Here is a 19,564-nt window from a genome sequence, read left to right on the forward strand (position 1 = left end):
CCTCAGGCGAAACACTTTTTTCTCTCTCTTTCTCTTTTCCTCTTTCTCAGTCGCGTGAAGTTTGGCTGCTTTCACCGCCGACTAGACCGAGACCCTATTCAGATTTCGTTACGGAGGCGAAACAAAGTGCGGGACGGAATAATGCCGGGAGAGGAGACAGAGAGAGAGAGCGAGCGAGCGGCAGAGGCAAAGATTTCGGCACATTGCGTGCAGGCTTCGGTGCCAGCTTCGACACGCAGCGCGAAGCTCACGCTGCACGCGGACGAGCGACGTCGTAATGTCGCCGTTACATTGCCGCTTGTATCGATTAGGCTGGAGCCAAGCCTGCATTCCGATCGGAGCCGTTACGCAACCCAAAACTCCGAGGAGGGCTGGCGAGAGGCCGCCACTGCGCCGACTGGGTTGGTTGGCGGGGAAGGGGACGCAGCAACGCGCCGCAGCGCACGGCGCGCGCAACGTGACCGTCCGCGAGGCCCTTCACGTGACGTCGCCGCCGTCCTCCAATGGGGACCGACCTCGGCGTCGGGTCACGTTGAAGACGTCGTGCTATGCCGTTAGCGCGTCGTACGATCGTTGTGTCGCTCTTCCGCCGTTCAGCCGCCTCAACATGATGTCGCCCGGCGCAGCGCCGCGTCACTGTTTCGCCGCGACCTCGAGCACCGGTTGAGCGCGTCTGCCTGCGCGTCGCAACAGCAGCAGCACTGGGATCTAGACCTCGGTTCAGACACCGCAAGCCGGCCCATGGGCAGGGCGACCAGCTGCCGGGATCCAGCAAGGCGTCCGTCGTGATGGCCGCCATGTCGCATGCTCCGGCGCCGCACCATCAGCAACAGGTGACGTCCGTGGGCGGTGGCGGCAACAACGGCGACCGACACGTGGTGCACTGGTTCCGCAAGGGACTGCGGTTACACGACCAGCCCGCGCTCAGGATGGGTCTTCAGGGGGCGCGCACGTGCCGGTGCGTGTACATTCTGGATCCGTGGTTCGCAGGATCATCCAATGCCGGCGTCAACAAGTGGAGGTGAGTGGCACTGCTCTACCAGCGCTACGAGTGCTGCCATGGCCTGCTGGCGATGGAGCGTCCAACGCCGAGCCAGAAAGCGACGCGATTATGACGACGGGACGTGCACGCGGTTCGTTGCGCAGGTTCCTCCTGCAGAGCCTCGAGGATCTGGACGCACGGCTGCGGAAGCTCAACTCACGCCTGTTTGTTATCCGCGGACAGCCGGCCGACGTGTTCCCCAAGCTGTTCAAGGTACAGGCTCCTTTATTTCTCGCCGACCGAGGGGCTTTAATTCGAAGAATAAGGCTACGCTCGTGCGCCCAACAACTGATATTGTTAGGCGCCCACCGATTGATACTTACTGACATTACCTGCGCCTTCAGTATCCGAGTGGGACATAGCGATACGTTGCGGCCGAGGCGTCTAGCAGACGGAAGAACCGTGCACGTTCGGGCATCGCAGAAACGTATTAAAGTTTCGTGACACTTTCCACTTGATGACTTTATGCTCGCCTTTTTATTCTAAATTATTCAATCGGTACTATGCTGCTTTCGCATATTTGCGAGGTTAATAATGATTAGATAGATAGATAGATAGATAGATAGATAGATAGATAGATAGATAGATAGATAGATAGATAGATAGATAGATAGATAGATAGATAGATAGATAGATAGACTCGGCATGGACGACTACACATTGTTTGCATCTGACCACCACTGCCGTACCTTTACTGACGTTCGGATCGATAAAATTTGCTAAAGCTGTCGTGTAGAGCTAGACATCCACGCCATCTGCCGGAAGCACAGCGGTGGCTGCGAGGCAGTGATAACTTTTTAATTCGCGAACTACTAATTAAGACAGTGTCACATCTTATGCCGCGGTCCAGCTACGTCCAGCTCAGCCACGTCATGTTCAGGTCACACGTCATTCTATATTGCATGGGCCGAGTGTTCCGAACGGAGCGGAAGCAATGAAACGCATGTTTTTAAATCACACTCCAGCCTTTACGCAACTTCGTCCAGCAATCTGACGTAGCAGTACTGCGCAGGCACAAAGACCGCATCTTCTAGCACAAACGCGCGAGGAATTTCAGTCGGAGAGCATCTGAACAGCGCGTTCCGGCACATGGTAAAGGACCATTGTGTGGTCCAAAACCTGGCCTCCAGATATCTTGTTCATAATTTATTTCACGGTAGACACGGAGCAGCGCGATACGATAGGGACCAAGAATGAGAAGACACATGCACAGCGATAACTTTTAACTAAATGTTTTATTCGATCGCACGTGTATTTATAGAATGTCAAGGGATCGAAAATAAAACCAAGGAGACAAACATATAAAGATACAGTACTGAACCCACACGTCTCGTCACTGTAATCACATCGCTCCTGGTCATGCTTAACGCGATGATTCTGGATACCTTTCTCAGATAAGGCCAAAGATGGAAAGCTCACACATCTTTATTTCATTTCGTAGATTTCGTGAGCTTCAATTATCTCACGTGTCATTCTGCCTCGGGCCCTGCTTAGAATAGTCGTGTCTTTGTATACAAGAGTATTTTCGATCCCCTGACATTGTATAAGAAACAGGTGCGATCGAATAAAACATTTAGCTGAAAGTTAGCGCTGTATGTATTCTCATTCTTGGTCCCTGTCGTATCGCGCTGATCCGTGTCTACCATGAATCCAAGCCAACTAGCCCGGCCACGGGCCCCAGCAAACATCATTCATTCATTCATTCATTTTGTTTAAGTGCAGAACGTTTCGTACAAGAAGAAGGTGTCGGACTCGGGCGTCCTAGCGCTATAGAGCAGATCACTTGAAAAGTGATGAATGGACATAATTCATGACACCTGCATGATTGAATTCGTTAACCGACTATGAAGTGCGAAATGCTTTTGAACGCCTATAAAAATATGAATAGAAAAAATTACTCGTTGAAATCTTTTTGAAATCGGGGAGAGAGCCTTGTACTTTAACCATGTGATCTCTATGTCTGTGCTGCTTTGGCTCCTTTGTAATCGGGGCAGCGGGTTCGTCAAGCTGCCGCAGCTTTTACCTGCCGCTCCTCTATCGGCTCAAGATGACGAAATAAAATGACTGATCGAAAAAGATCAGTCGCTTCGGAAAAGCTCGCGGGACACTGAACAGCGACGATGGGCGAACCGAGTACAAGCAGGAGTCAGGTAGACCAGTCAAGAAGGTTGGATCCCTTTACTTTGTCATTTCAAAACCACGTCCAGCCTACAGCGAGCGAAGGTGACCATCTAGTCCACATTAACTCACTAGCTAGCTCGGCACCACCAAGAAAGTTTAGAGGGCGGGACGCCTCCCTCCGGAATGACCATGTGTCGTTGCAGTAACACCGACGTCAGCGTATAGCTGTGTAGAACGTTTAAAATCTCCTTAAGCTCTGGGCAATATGAAAAGTTATGTCTCACACAAGCATTGAGCCTCAAGGATAGGCACACTGACGCCGGCAAGTACGCGGGTACAAGTTACAACGTACGGATACGTTGCTTCTTGTAACCTGATGAGCGCCCCAATCTGATTACTGATGCTTCATTAGTTAGAGCACATCATTAAATGCAGATCGCCCTTAAATATATGTAAAAAATCTAATTAAATATATACCCTGTGCCATATATGCACTCTATACACTAACCTCGTACTTACTGATCCAAGTTTGAACGCAGGGGGTCCGGAAGTGTACATTGAAGGGGTTGCAGGAGCTGGGGCTTATTTTGCCCATGCATACCTCCTTGGTAATTCGAAACTCAGACTTAATTTATTATATTAGAGTGGAGGGGGATCAGGCTATCAGGGCTAGAGCCCCTCCCCCTTCTTTACGCTTCCAAAGCCCCTGCTCGCACGGACGGAAGGCGGGTATGACCGGCGCGCACTCAACTGACATGCAGGAATGGCGCGTGACTCACCTGACGTTCGAGCAAGATCCGGAGCCGTACGGCGCGATTCGCGACCAGAAGATCACGGCGCTGGCACACGAGATGGGCGTAAGCGTGGTGTGCGAACCGTCGCACACACTGTACCCGCTGGAGCGCATCCTGGAGCGGCACGGGGGCAGGACGCCGCTCACGTACCGCCAGTTCCAGGGCGTCGTGGTGGACATGGAGCCGCCGGCGCAGCCCCTGCCGGCGCCCGAGACCCTGCCGCGGACGCCCATTGACGAGGATCACGACGAACGCTTCGCCGTGCCCACGCTCGCCGAGCTAGGCAAGCCAGAGACTGCCCTCTTGGCGCCGCGGCCGGCTGCTACACAACGTGCCGTCTTTATGCAGGTTTTGACATGGACAATCTCAAGGCAGCCGTGTGGCCCGGAGGTGAAACGGAAGCATTAGCGCGGCTAGAGCGACACATGGAACGCAAGGTACGCCACTCTTCCAACGCTGCCCCTACCGTCCCAATGGGAACCCTTGGTTCATTAATGACCCGCGCTGCAGCAGGCGTGGGTGGCGAGCTTCGGCAGCCCAAGGATGACTCCCAAAGCACTGCTGGCCAGTCAGACAGGCCTGAGTCCGTACCTGAGGTTCGGCTGCCTGTCGGCCCGCCTCTTCTACCACCAGCTGGCGGACCTCTACCGAAAGGTAAGTCCGAAACAGTGCCTCACGAGCTGACTCTCCAGTGTCCCGAGCTGGCGAACGGCCCCTTTGGCAGAGCACTATGCACGTTTGCGTGCAGATAAGGAACTCGAACCCGCCGCTGTCGCTTCAGGGCCAGCTGCTGTGGCGCGAGTTCTTCTACTGCGCGGCCACGCGCAATCCAAACTTCGACCGCATGCACAACAACCCTATGTGTGTGCAGATACCCTGGGACGTCAATGCCGAAGCACTCGCCAAGTGGGCCAACGTAAGTCTCGCGGCGGCATCTGTACAAGCGAATATGCACTGATGACGATAGTGTGAACAAAAGGATCGATGGTCGAAACACGACAGTTTGAAGGGGCCCTGAACCACTGTTTATCGAAGTGGAGAAATGCGTCTGTCTTGCCCGCATTTCCTTTCTTTCTTTAACGCTGCGAGCCCGGTACTTCCCAGTAACGAACGGTATGCGCGTTATTAGCATGACATAGCATTCCCGACAGGAAAGTAGCGGGCGCGGTGTTATCAATAAAGGAAACGCAAGCAAGGCAGATGACTATTATACACTTTAAAAACGTTTACACCCTTTGGGGTGTATATTTGCCACACAACACACTCCTAGAAAAATTTACACCCCTTGGGGCGTATCTTGTCCCACAACGATAATCGTCATCCGTGTTGCCCGCGTTTCCTTTTTTTTAACGCTGCGAGCCCGGTACTTCCCAGTCATGAACGGCATGCGCGTTATCAGTGTGACGCAGCATTCTTGACAGGAAAGTAGCGAGCGCCGAGTTTTCAGGAAAGGAAACGCAAGCGAGGCAGATGACGATTATCGCTGTGGGACAAATATACACCCCAAAGGGTGCAACCATTTTAAGAGTGCGATACACTCTTGCGATAGACTCACGATTAGTGGCCTGTTTTTTTAAGACAAAAAATGAGCTGTTTTCGCCTATGGGAAATATGGCGTCTGAGAAGCCGGCCCTGGCACATACTTGTGTCGCCGCCTGCCGGCAGCGGTTGGAAGGAGCTGCTGTCGCGTAAACGGCCGATTTCAAGATGCTGTTTCGTCTGCAACGCAGCTCCTTCCTGTTGCTGCCGGCAGGAGGCTTCACAAGTCTGTGTCAGGGCCGGCTTTTCAGACGGCATTTTTCCCATAGGGGAAAAGTTTCTCATTTCTGTCTTAAAAAACTGGCGAATAATAGTGCCAAGTGTTATACTAAACGAAGTAGACAACAAAATGCGATTGTTCTGCAAAATTTGAGCCAGAACAGTGCAGCGGTGAGTGCAAAATCTTTTTTTGAACACGCGCAGCCAAATATTCATGTCCCTGTATGCTATCCACTGACTACGTACTCGTATTTTCACCAAGCCTGAAGGGTGGCTTAGGACCCTTTTAACATTAACGTGTTTCGACTATGTCCTTTCCTTGCACATTTTGTTGCTGGGAGTTCCCGCTGCAGACTTCTATTAGTGCCCAGAGTGGTGGCGTGAAGGAACAGCAGTTCTGTTCCGTTCACATGCACATTCCTTTTTTGTTCCACATGCACAGGGCCAGACAGGCTACCCGTGGATTGACGCCATCATGCGACAGCTACGCGAAGAGGGCTGGATCCACCACGTGGCGAGGCACGCAGTCGCCTGCTTCCTGACACGTGGCGACCTCTGGCTTTCCTGGGAGGAGGGCATGAAGGTCTTCGATGAGCTGCTCCTGGACGCCGACTGGAGTGTCAACGCGGGCTCCTGGATGTGGCTCTCCTGCTCGTCCTTCTTCCAACAGTTCTTCCACGTATACTGCCCCGTGCGATTTGGACGCAAGGCTGACCCTTCAGGAGACTACATTCGGTAAGCACGCCTGTGCTCATGTACTCGTATACTCTTATTTCATCGTGCACGACAGGTGCAGTTAGGCTACATGCATGATGCACGGTGAGGCGCCGACAAGGTACAATACTACTGTTTCACGTATTTGGTTTGACAGGGAACCCCCACTGACAACAATGACATTCTATGGATATTCTATGGACATCCACTACCAGGACATGGATATCCTAGGGATATCCATGTCCTGGTATCCTAGGGATATCCATGATTGTCATTCCAACTCCTTGATCCAGTTGTCATAACGTCGTCATCCTGCCATTGTTGCCATATTGTCGTCATGTCGTTGTTGTCATGCTGTTGTCGTTATACCATTGCATATTATTGTTATCGGCATATTGTTATCGTCATGTCATCCATCCATCCATCCCGTTACGTTGACCCAGTGGTCCAAGTTGTCTAACAGCTTGGGCCACTACATATGTGATCCTGGTAGAGATGCCATCTTGGTTGTTGGATTGTCTTCATTGCAGCTTTGTCATCTGACTCTCGTCATGCCATCATCATCATGCCATCGTCATCACCGTAATCACACAGTTGTCATCATGCCGCAGTCGTCATGCTGTTGTTTTGTCACTGTCTACACTTCAGCAACACCATCTAATTGGCGTCGTGCCATCGTCGTCATGCCACCTTCATCATTCCATCGACGTCATTCTACTTTAATTATACTGTCATCATTCAATCATGATTATGCTGCCCTTGTCATGCCATCATCATGAGACAGTCGCTATCATGCATCCGTTGTTAGACCATCTTCATCATGCCATTGTCGTCATACCATTGTCACACTGTTGTTTCACCATATAGTCATTACTTCAGTAACATCGTCCCATTGTTGTCATCACATTGTCACACTACCTTCATCAATCCATCGATGTCATTCCTTGTTCGTAATTCTATTGCAATTGTGATAATGCCACCGTTTTCATGCCATCGTCGTCATTGTGTTGTCATCAGACGGACTTTTTCATGCATCCATTTTCATACCATTGTCATCGTGCCAGTATGGTTGTGCCATTGTTGTCATTCCGACTCTTTGATCCAGTTGCCATCATACTGTTGTCATCCTGCCATTGTCGCTATATTGTCGCCATGTCGTTGTCATGCTGTTGTCGTTATACCATCGCATAATATTGTTATGAGCATATTGTTGTTGTCATGTCATCATCATTATATTATATTTGTCATTCCACTGATATCATTCATTCTTCGATATTCCATTGTCATGACGCCGACGTCAAATGTTTCTCATCATGCCGCCATGCTCACGGGCAACCTTGGCAAGCAAGTGGCATAGCAAAGTGGCACGATAACCGAGCACTTGGCATATAGTAGAAGCAATGAAACATGAAAGTCTCACATTTACCACTACACGTGTTCAATAAAAGTGACTTCAGGAATACCGCCAGTGAGCATTGCTTGCATGCTATTCACATTATTATCGACAGTCATCGTGAGACGAGTTCTGCCGTAATTTTTTTATTTGCCTAGGCTGCCACATTGCATAATGTGGAAAATTAAATTACACTAAGCATGGAGGTCCATTCTATGCAAATACTGCTACAGAAACTTATGAGAAGTATTGTAGCTTTCTCAAAATTCTGCTCAAATTTCAATACTTCTGCGTCAAGCATTTGCACATACAGCTGTCGCTTCCCTGGATTGGATAACGTGGCCTACAGCCACTTTCAGATTGACCAACAAATTGCTATACGCAGGAAGTATGTGCCAGTATTGAAGCACTTCCCCAACAACTACATCCACGAGCCTTGGACTGCGCCGGAGTCGGTGCAGGTGGCCGCACGATGCGTCGTGGGTCGTGACTACCCACTGCCCATGGTCAACCACCAGGTTGCCTCACACATCAACCTGCAGCGTATCCAACAGGTCTACCAGCAGCTCACGCAGTGTGTCAAGGCACCAGGTACAACCACCTTTTGCGAAACCTCGCCATGAGATGGGCTCTGAATGTCTACTGAGTGCTGCTATCTCAGGCTTAATATGATAATTTAATTTTATTTTTTGTGCAGCTGTGTAAAGTTTGCATGCTCATGAAACACTGAACGAGTTTACATATACAATTTTGAGCCTGCCTGTAAGTGCACTTATGGAATGCCAGAGACATGTATGGCAGCTGTGGCAGCACCATCTTGTAAACCTTTCTTCAACCACAATGCCTGAAACTCATTTTCCGACAATGTTGTTCTTGCAGATGGGGTAAAAAAAAAGAAAAGAAAAATGAGACAGATATGAAAGGCCAGGGAGGCTAACTAGCAAAAAATCCAGTTTGCTACTTAACATAGAGGGGAGAAGGAGGGGCTCATAGAAAGATAAGGAAATATATCCAGAGAGAAATAGGCCACATGCACATAATCACTACTGTTCACAGCACAGGACAACAGTATGCTATCGATTATTGCTGCTAATGCGTTTGCACCATCGAACGTAACCATCTCAAAAAGGTGCCACTAGCACAGCTGTGCATGTCAATTTGGTGTTACATATTCCGTAAACTGCAATCCACAGACAGATATTTTTTTCAACTCCATGTAATTTCTTCTGTCACATACTTGATTATATTTGTTATTACTCCGTATCAAGCCCTTGATGATGGCACTCTAACAAATATATAATTGCATACTTATCCCTTCTAGTCTACTGCCAACTCATAGATAAAATATTTTTATATATTTTTTTCTTATTGCTGAGATAAATACACAGACAGCTGTAAGAATGTCTGTAAATAAAGTGTACTCTCTGCTCTTTGAGTGAATACTGCCCACAGCGAGAGACTGCCAATCCCTTTTTGGCAGCTGCATACTGCAGCTGCTTCGCACAAAGCATTTCAGTCCTACTATCTTGATCTGTTAATGCTGCTGTGTGCTATATTTAACAGCCAAATGAATGATACTGTACTGCAGTTGATTTGTATGCATGAAACTGGCTGTAAGGATGTGTTCGGTGTTTCATGGCCATGTTAAATTGATGTCCCTTCACACAAAATAGAAATTGTTTGGGTAGCAACCAAAGATGGCAGCAGTGCTCATGTATCGCAAATGCCATATATGACCTGATCGACTTTCACCACTCTGCTTCAAGACTGTTAGTGTCAAGCCTGATGCTGGCTGCCTAAGGGCCCGAGCAAGCCCTATGTGGTTTCAGATGAGTCACGAGCTACGCGGCATTTCCCATTTTGAAAACAGCAAGCTCGACGCCACATTTATTGTCTTTGTCAAAAGTTTAGAAGCCACTACACACGCAAACAGATCTGGAGTCGTGACATGCATTGTGGCCGCTGTATAACTTTCACTGCTCTAAAGAAGTAGAAATTGAGAGGTAGGTGCGGTCACTGCTCTTCTGACTTTGGAGCACTAGGTGGAGTTCTACACGAGTCTGGCTACAGGACCCACCAGCAATGCTTGTAGCTTGCAGCGTTGCTTTTAATTTTGCCATGTGCCACCAGCACTGGCTCACAAAGTCATGCTGAGCGCCTGGCTTGAAGTAGCGCACAATTAAAGCATCTGCACCTCTTGCAAAGACAGCAATTGCACCTCTTCATCAAAACATTAATAAATGCTTTTTAGAGCCTCAGTTCACTATACGAATACCATTTGTGATTTATAACCAGTGCCACTATGCAATTAGGGTGTTTATGCTACAAACTTTTCCATGCCTCAGCTCTGTGAGATACCCACTCCCACTATGCCTACTTAGCAAGACACCAACACCAAACTTGGAGAAAGAGACAAAGAAGCTAGGTCCTCATGCTACACCCGAACAAAATTAATGTGATAGCATTATCAGGCCACCCAGGCCTTTCATTGCACTGCCTCCAGGCCCACCCCACATTACAAACGACAAACCACATTACACTCCTTGCAATGAATAAAGGGAAAATGAGACATCCACCTGTTCGTAGCAATTGCTACAAAGGAAACCCATACGGGTTCCTCGAAAGAAGGGTCCCGGACCAGAACGAATTTTTCTTCAACTATGAGGCTTTTCTTTCGAGGAACCCGTATGGGTTTCCTTTGTAGCAATTGCTACGAACAGGTGGATGTCTCATTTTCCCTTTATTCATTACTTCTCTCCACCTTGCGGGTTTCCGCAGAACTACTACGTCACACTCCTTGCAAGGACACGCATTGTGCACTGGTGTCAGAATTGGCCAAACAATTAAGCCGTGACCTTTGATTATACAGTATCCAGGATTGGCCTAGTTTACTCGACTAGACATGACACGCCAAGCCCCAGGAAGGTAATGAAAGCTTCACTTTAAAATATGAAAACTGTTTGTGAGTTCTACTATGTCGCAATGGATACATTCAGCATAGCGATAAGACATGCAGTGAGCAGCAGCATGGCTATCGCAATGACTTCGACTAGAGCAAATCATTCAACTAACCTGCTGAATGCAAATTTTCTTTTTTGGTGAGTAACATAAAACAAACTGCGTGCCACGGCTGATCAGAGGTTGCAGCGCTGCTGGTGGTCTCGGGCCTTTTCATATTTAGTGCCGTGGAACAAGGTGTGATTTTAAGATATATTGTTACCATTAAGCTGAATTGATTAAATTAGGGGCAGTAGGCGAATTTAATACAATAGCACTATCAGGTCACCCATGCCTTTGATTGCTATTTGTCAAGACTATTTTTTTTATTCACTAACCTTGCTTTTGTACTTTTCTCATGTGCACAGCTTCTTTTTTCTTTCTTTAAGGCTATGATTTCTCAGATAATGGGCGGGCTGTTTATAGATTAAATTACTGCTTTGTAGCAGTTAATAAGAGTGCTTTACTTCTTTTTTAGTCTGAAGGTGGCAGAGGTCTTATCAAAATGAAGAAATACGTAACTGAGATACTGTGACACAACTAGCACAAAGAAGGGTTCTACGACGTAAGTTCCCCTTCCCGACTTCTACTCGCACTGGTAAGGCAGTCAGTAAACTGTGGACATCGGTCAGCACATGGCAGAAGGTGTCAAAATGACACCGGCCTCCCTAAACAAACGAAATGAGAAAAAAAAAAAAGGCTCGCAGTTCTGTACAAAAGTTTTGCCCAATTGCGATAGCAAATTATTAGACAGCTGTGCGAAGTAAGGATGGCAGTTCTATCGACTGTATAAACTTGTAAACATGAGCTTACTAATTAACTTAACAAGCATAGCATTATGCACGCACAGGCTTATTCGATGACCGCTGACAGTTGCTATCAAAACGCTGGCGTGAGGAAGAGTGGCAGCGAGCAAATTGGCCTTCGTGCTGCCTCTCATTTCAATGCTAACCAGGCAGCGAGAACAGAGCGCACATGAAGCTATCAGCCCTCGGTGAACCTAGACTCTGTATCCATCGCAGATCGCTTACAAGATAGGGCCCAGGCAGCCGCACTTAGCTGCACTGTATGTAGTAGAAGCCCCCCTCCTTCCAGGTGCCTTGCACGCAATGGAAAAACGACGTGCTTCCTTCCAGCCTTCCTCTCTTGTGCGCGCGTGATCCAGCCACCATCCTCGGCTGACCCTCGCATACTTCTTACTCTCGTACCCACAGCATATGGTGCACGGCCATGACGTTATCGCACTTTGACTTTATATAGAACATCATGGCGACAGCTGAAATGCACATGTCGATATAATTGCTATCGCAATAAAATCTAGACCTAATGCAAAAGTTGGAACTTCTCAGAAATGAAGGTTTAGCAAAGCGAATAATTACACGCCATACAACTTTAATGACAATGCTACATTTGTGCTTATTTGCATCCTATGCAATGTAACATCTTATATATACAATGCTAACGTTGTGTACTGCAAAGGCTAGGACTTTGACCTCATGCAATTCTTGTATTTTTGCACCATATCATTCACAGGCAAAAAAAGTTTTTCTTTAGAAAAACATTACTTCCATGCAAGCCCTGAACCAGAACATCCTAACATCATTCCACTCATTGCAGTGGCTCAGTGGCTATGACATTCTGTTGCTCAGTACAAGGTTACATGTTCGATTCCCACCTGCACAGGACACAGTTTGATGGGGCTAAAATGCAAGAACTTTCGCTTCTACTTTATTAAATTAAATTATGGGGTTTTACGTGCCAAAACCACTTTCTGATTATGAGGCACGCCGTAGTGGAGGACTCCAGAAATATTGACCACCTGGGGTTCTTTAACGTGCACCTAAATCTAAGTACATGGGTGTTTTTTGCATTTCACCCCTATCGAAATACAGCCGCTGTGGCCGGGATTCGATCCCGCGACCTCATGCTCAGCAGCCCAACACCATAGCCACTAAGCAACCACAGCGGGTACACTTTTACTTTATTACCCTAAAGGCCCCACTGTGGGGGTTATTACATAAGGGGTGGGTGTACAAAAACGAAAACACATTGCCATTCAGGATGAGTAGTGAGCTCTTACGGGATCAATGAAGGCATGTGGGTTGGTGATGGCCACAATGACATGTGGAAAAACGTTCCAGTTTACAGTAGTGCGTGGAAAAAAGAGGGCAAAAAGGTGAAAGTATGGAAAAATGTTCCAGTTTACAGTAGTGCGTGGAAAAAAAGAAGGCAAAAAGGTGAGAGTATGGGGTTCGGGGGTGAGCAACGCTCATGTACTTAGGTTTGCGTGCACGTTAAAGAACCCCAAGTGGTCAAAATTAATCTCCCCCCCAGCGCAGTGCACCTAAGACCCACCGTGCAATTTTGCAACATGAAACCCCATAACTTTTTATAGAGCACAGCTCTTAGGTGCCCATTCCTGCAGCGAGCATTTGCACCGGTGTTGTCCCTCAACTGAGTGAATGAGCGCAGAGAAGGATGAAAGCGAACACGGAGTGCAGCGGGAGATGAAAAACGGCAATAACGAAGAGAGCGCAAAGAAGAAAGTGGAGGAGGGGGGGCGCAGCAGAACCGTGAGGTGGAAAGAGGAGGAGGATGGTATGGCAAAAGCATGAGAAGAAAACCATAGTTCTGTGCAAGACAGGCTTTGTGGCAACGATGACTACGAGGTGGCACCATAGTAGTGCGTTATCTGTATGGAAACAAAGCGCTGCATGAGCAGAGGTTGCTGTGAACCATGCCTATGAGTCACCGACGCACTGCCTCTTGTGCTTTTCCGACAAGCCAGGCAGTAGCACCACACTTCACTCCATTTGCAATGTGCCGCATGAGACAGATTGTCCATGTCATCCAACATATCTCAAAAAGGAACACGTACAGAGGTGCACTCGAATTTCACATTAGGGATTATCGTAATCATCGGTGAATTTGTAAAATTTCATTAACTATGATATGTAACAAAGAACAACAACTAGCCTATTCAGTTCACTTCTACTGCATGATCTACGGCAAATTTTGTGCATATGATGGCACCTTTTCAGAGTCGGTATTCCTTCAGAGTCAGTGTTCCAGAGTCAGTGATATAAAGAGAAACACTATTCAGAGTTTGAAAAGTGTGACAATGGTTATGCAAAATTACAGCAATGTCGACTTATAATGTACTAAGGGCAAGGTACTGCCGGCCGTCCATCACATACCTGCTACTTTCAAGTCGAGAAGCTCAATGTTCAGATGCTTGCTACGTGAGCACAACACAAGATATCAGGGGGAAAATTGCAAGATTTTGAGAAAATCTTATGTAAATACTAGTAGAAGTAATAAAAGTGCTTTGGTTAAAGCCTCAAAGCCAATAGTGATTAATAAAGTTTGCAAATTGCACATAGTGTTGCAGCTCGTAGCGCCAGAGTGTTCCAAAAATTTATGAGAATGATTGCTATACAAGAAAATGGGAAGTGATAGCAAATTGAGGCTTTGCACAGGGCTTGGACAGTTCCTTTAGACACTCAAGGTTCCTTCAAAGTGTTGCAGGTACAATTGTAAGTACTTAAATAAACAAGAGTACAATGACATAGTGCACCGAAGCTTACGGCCACCAGCGGTGTGAAGCTGGGGAGCAGTTAGAGAAGCAGGGTTTGCCCAAGGTCATGTCAGAACATGGAGGCACTCGGAAAGTAGTGCAATGTGTGACGTCAGATTTTGGCGAGGTCTCTCACCGACAGCTGCTACAAAAAAAGTTGCACCGGAGGAGTGGTGGTGTGAGGTGTTGTGCCACTGTGTCAAACAAATACTCGATGTGCCTCGTAACTTTGGCAAACTTCAGTGCTTTCATGAAGCAGTCCTTGAACACAATGTTTCTGCTGCCTTGATTGTACATTTGCTTGATTACACAAGCACGACAGCTGAGTGGTCATGTGACGCTGACCATGGTCAGTGGCCATGTCGTGAAAACTTTTGGATGAGCCTCTGACATCCATTGTTATGCAACTTGACACGTCTGCCACACATGGCCAGAGCACCACCTGAATTTATTGACAAGTTTGGCGAGATATTGTTGTGCGACTATGTGCTTCCCTTCTTCTTTTCAGGCACCATGCTTTTGTTTTCTGGTGAGTGCATTTTTGTATGCATTCTGTTGAAACTTAATGTGGTGTACATGCAGGCCTGTTCCCAAGCCTGCCATCAGCCTCCCCCACAGAGTGCAACAAGCAGAACAACCACTTTATCAATGATCGCAAGCTCAGGACCAACAAGAACTCCAGGGTACTGTGCCACAACATTTTGTCCTTTTTTGTACTGATCTAAAATGGGCCAACCAATGTATGACCGGTGATCGAATTATACCGCAGGTCGAATTAAACAATACGCATAAAAATGTCAAAACCCACCACCGATTCAATTGGCAATAATTTTCAGAACCTAACATGCCCCCGAATCAAATGTGCGCCAAAATTCTATGTGTGCAAGGTACAAAATTAACGTAAAAATTACATGAAAGCTCCTAAACAGAGTAGAAATTGTGGGGTTCTCCTCCGTGCTCTTGGGACAAAGGAACGACAACACAGTAGTGCAAACAATCACAAGGGCATTTATTGCACCTTTCATAGATCAATGCCTGCTAGCCGAGTTGCTATCCACAAAACATGCCGATGGGCGCGCGACAAATCTAGAAGTCCGACTCACCGCGACCGGAAAACGAGCGAATATGTTCGCCCCATGCTGGATCCCAACGCCTGGTCGTTCGCGTGTTCGGTCACGCCAACGGTGGCGCGTTCGAAGGTGGCCACGCGAGGCGGTCTCGCAGTAGCATGGGTAGGCGCACGCGCGGCACGGCACGTCCGTCCCGCTGGCTTCCCGAACCCCCAAAGAGAGCAAGCGCCTTCCTTTCGGCGCCCAAGTAACCTCGCCTGTCGGCGGCGTTAGCAGCGCAACACTCGCGCCATCTCTCGCACTACGCTTGTACCACTCCGACCGCCGCGAGCATCACGCAGGCCACGCGGCGAAGCCGGATTACAGGAGACGCGCTATGCGGGAAAAACATCAGGGGAGGCGCGAGGGTCGCGCATCCCCACAAAATCTAACGCGCACACAACTCTTTAGCTAGAAAAATACGTGTTGCACAATAACGGCCGGTTTCTTAAAGTCAACTTCGCCGCACGGTCTCAATGTCAATTTTGCCGCAGTACGCTCATATTGTGCGGAGAAGCATACAAACGCCGTGGAGGCGGTGACGGTTTCGTATCAGACTTTAAAAAATAGAATGCGCGCGTGTTCGAATCAGGTAAATACCGTAGTTAGTCATTGTGAGTTACGGTTATTGCTTGAAAATCTTGCCAGGGCTGGCCGAAAATAAGCGTTTTCAACAGGTGATGACGTGTTTTCAACACATACACTGTCCCTTAAGCTCCACCGAAACAGACGCTGCCACTAAAAGAGCCACTACTGAGGTCACCATTGGGGTCAGGTGCATGCATGCTGAGTGGCCAAGTTCGAATTATCCGGCGGAGGTCAATTTTAGCATCGAATTAACAAATGTTGGGCCCATAGAAATGCATGAACGCCAGTTGAGATCTTTGGTCGAGATCGAATTAACTGGAGTGGAAATAACGCGTCTACTGTTTATTTGAACAAGATGCATACCTACGAAGCTGTTAACATTAAAATTAGTAACTATCCCACACAAAGAAGGGAGAAGGGGGAGAATAGCATGGTTACACAGCTCTTGTGGGATAAATATACATAGTTTATTAATTGTGCCACACCTTTGTGAACGGAGCACACATACAAGCAGCAATAATATTGCTAGAACAGTGACTGACAGAAAATACACTATTTTTAGATCACAATAACTTTTTCAGCAAGATTGCCGTTGCTATTTCGCCTGCCGCAGGAACTTGTCTGTACAAACTTGCTTGAGGGAAGACTTCTGTTCCGTCCTTTCACCGTAAGACGGCTCTCAATGGAAGGTTCAGAGACTGATGGGCGAAATGTTTCCACAAGCATAATTTATTCCTTGTAATATTAATCAAAATTTGTAAATTGAGCTGAAATTAGCAAACTGTATGGAAAATTATGGAGAGTTGGCACGTATGCATGATGTAGCAACTCATCACAGAACGATGTTGCAGCACTGCATGGTACATGGAAAGTCTAGGAAGTTGCCTAGCTGAAATTAACAAACTCTGTAGTGAACTAAAGGTGGTAAGCACAAAAAAGTGACAATGTTAAAGTGCAGCCTTACAGAAAAGTCTCACATAGAGTGCCTGCACTGGCCTATAAGGATGGTTTGTGTCCATGACACGACCTATACTCGACTTCAAACTATGCTGTGCTGTAAGGACCTGACTCGCTTGTCGGTCTACGCTTGCGTGATACCTCAAGGGTGTGTAATGTGGTTGGAATCAAACAGAAACAATGCAGCACACAATGTCTTATAAATAATAATGTGCTTGTGCAGGTTATAACTGGTACAAAAATCTGTTGCTTGCTACAGAGCAGGAGATTATTAGTGTATAGTGGCGACAAATAGCAGAGCACCAACGCCTGTGTGTGTGTGTGTGTGGTTTATACCTGCAAGACCTCACAGTGCAGAACAAGTTCTCAGAGCTAAAAATTTTGACACTATCCCTGTTAGGTGGGTTAAGTAAAAATAAAATTAAAAAGAATGTACAGTATTTGCATGAATAGCGTATCCTGAGAAAGATTAACAATAAACAAGAGAACTAATAATACAATGTACATTATTATAGCACAAACTACCAATACGTGGCCAAATGTTACCATGGCCTGAAAAGAGGACATTTTAGCATAACGCTATGCGCCTGCTAGTTTGCTGGGATCTGCACAGATGCACACTGTGGCAACAAATTGTGTTTGCAATGTGGTATAATGCTTTGATACATAGCTAACTTCACTTCCCCCCAAACCATGCTACTCCCTTTCCCTTTGCAGTGCTTTCGCTTCCCTGCAAGACCAAGTCTCCTTTCATGCATATGCATCTGTATTATTTATATGACACTGAAAGGCTAGCTTTTCAGCAGAGCTCGCTCACCCAGTGGTAGAGACTGCCACATGCTGAAGCATGAGATTATAAAAAGAAAATTCACTTCTGGTTGGGGCATGCTTCTGAGCTACTGTCCATGAAAAAACTTATGGCCCAAAGTGTTCTTGGCCAGACTTGACATAGTGCCATGCGACAGCACTATGATCGTGGGCAAGGACAAGGTACCAACCTATCTTTAGGGCCAAGAAGTCTACTAACACTTATACATGCTTGCACATGCTTGTACACATCCATGTACATATGCTTGCACATCATCTCAACGCTGCCAACCAGTGTCACTGCAGTGCTTTGCATCCGGTCTGGACCACCTTAGAGTGGAAATTTTCAGAACAAGCAGAAATTTTTTCAAGTTGGCAACAACAATAAATGTAGCCATTTATTTGTGCAAATTTAATATTAGGCTACAGTAAAAGTGTTATGCCACAATCTTTCACTGAAGGTTTCGTGCAGTTGTCCACCATGGAAAGTCACCATTAGCATTTTTATAATGCAAACAACATCTGTTAAAAAAAAAAAGGGGAGGTGCATTCTGCATTGCATCTGTACAGAGCACAACCACTATCAGGTGACACAAGTAAACTTCACTCAAAACAAATATGCAGATGAGTATTACCAACTTCACTTCAATTGCATATCTTGTTGTTGCTGTATGCAGCAGGAAGATGAAGAGGAATCCATGGAAGGTGTGGTCTAGAAGGTCATTTCCTGGCACAGCATTCCCTGAACTTCTGACTCGCCACACTGCTGCCAATTGGGCTTCATATGCATGGGTCCAAACATGTGCTGGCCCAAGCTCTCTACTTCGGACATGTGAATCACACCCGGATTTGATGCAAAGACTTTGTGTAGCATATTCTTTGTGACAAAAAACAGCCTCGCAAGGTACCAAGATGTTGTTGCTTTGACTTCTTTCTAGGGATATAAAACACCAAATAGTAGATTTCAAATCGAATATCAAGTATAAGAAAATTTATTACAATGTTTATAGCTTACAAATTTTGTGCAAGAAAATACGGTGCTTCACATGCTCAGCAGCCTAACAGCATTTTACAACAAGAATGTTGCAAGCTATCGGTAACTAAAGTATTTAGCAATCAAGATGTACACTATCGTCTGATCTTAAAACCAAATTAGTATGCCAGCACTGATTACAGCTGTGTTCTATATGAAGGTCTGTAAAATATATATATTTTTTTTCTGAATAGAACATGTGCTGAATAGACTCAAATACTCTTTGCTATCTGAAGCTGAAGAAGTAGTGAGGTTATGTTGTACTGAATATCTTGTGAAATTTTCAGTTTTATAGTGGTCTGTTTTATGGCAATTTCTTTATTGCATAGAAAGTATTCTTTACCCATTTTCCTCCAAAACATGGACAGCTTTTCCTAGCTTCACTGGCAGTGGGTTTTGCGTGTTATCATCAGCTAGTGAAAGTCAATCTGCACGGCACACGAAAATGCACATCATGTGACTTGATCACTGCTTCACCCATAGACATCATCAGCACTGCGCAGGTCAATTGCGATTGCACTGATGGTGAAAAGCAATTGCCTTTTCATTGCCGGGTTCAGCGTCAATTGCCACCTGTCAAGTTCTGAAATTAGGAGGGCCACGGCAAACTTGCGCAACGCATTCAACTCATTACACTTGTGCGTTCCATGCAATATGAAAGCCTATGCTACAGC

General features: G+C 46.7%; 1 protein-coding gene across 6 annotated transcripts; it reads left to right on the forward strand.

The window, feature by feature from the left end:
• The first annotated feature begins 413 nt into the window (after window positions 1-413).
• Window positions 414-18,768, forward strand: LOC135918740 (cryptochrome-1-like). 6 transcript variants are annotated; one of them, XM_065452402.2, is made up of 10 exons: window positions 414-1,021; window positions 1,147-1,255; window positions 3,925-4,240; window positions 4,306-4,394; window positions 4,468-4,611; window positions 4,829-4,873; window positions 6,158-6,450; window positions 8,208-8,413; window positions 14,979-15,079; window positions 18,535-18,768. In XM_065452402.2, exons 1-10 carry the CDS (start codon window positions 789-791, stop codon window positions 18,571-18,573), a joined length of 1,575 nt encoding a protein of 524 aa, XP_065308474.1. In that variant the 5' UTR covers window positions 414-788; the 3' UTR covers window positions 18,574-18,768. The 6 variants fall into 6 exon arrangements, with proteins under 6 accessions (XP_065308474.1, XP_065308472.1, XP_065308473.1 ...); XM_065452400.2 differs by having other exon boundaries at window positions 419-1,021; window positions 4,706-4,873; window positions 18,538-18,768; XM_065452401.2 differs by having other exon boundaries at window positions 419-1,021; window positions 4,739-4,873.
• Window positions 18,769-19,564: the final 796 nt, after the last annotated feature.

The sequence above is a fragment of the Dermacentor albipictus genome, chromosome 1 (genome assembly GCF_038994185.2).
Source record: "Dermacentor albipictus isolate Rhodes 1998 colony chromosome 1, USDA_Dalb.pri_finalv2, whole genome shotgun sequence".
Taxonomy (NCBI): Eukaryota; Metazoa; Arthropoda; class Arachnida; order Ixodida; family Ixodidae; genus Dermacentor; species Dermacentor albipictus.

What these genes read in the sequence shown, in the direction of transcription:
- LOC135918740 (XM_065452398.2), top strand. Translation starts at nt 789, where the DNA reads ATGGCCGCCATGTCGCATGCTCCGGCGCCGCACCATCAGCAACAGGTG. An exon ending in AGCGACACATGGAACGCAAG is followed by an intron (nt 4,395 to 4,467) that starts GTACGCCACTCT and finishes CCCGCGCTGCAG; the next exon opens with CAGGCGTGGGTGGCGAGCTT. An exon ending in GGACCAACAAGAACTCCAGG is followed by an intron (nt 15,080 to 18,534) that starts GTACTGTGCCAC and finishes TGCTGTATGCAG; the next exon opens with CAGGAAGATGAAGAGGAATC.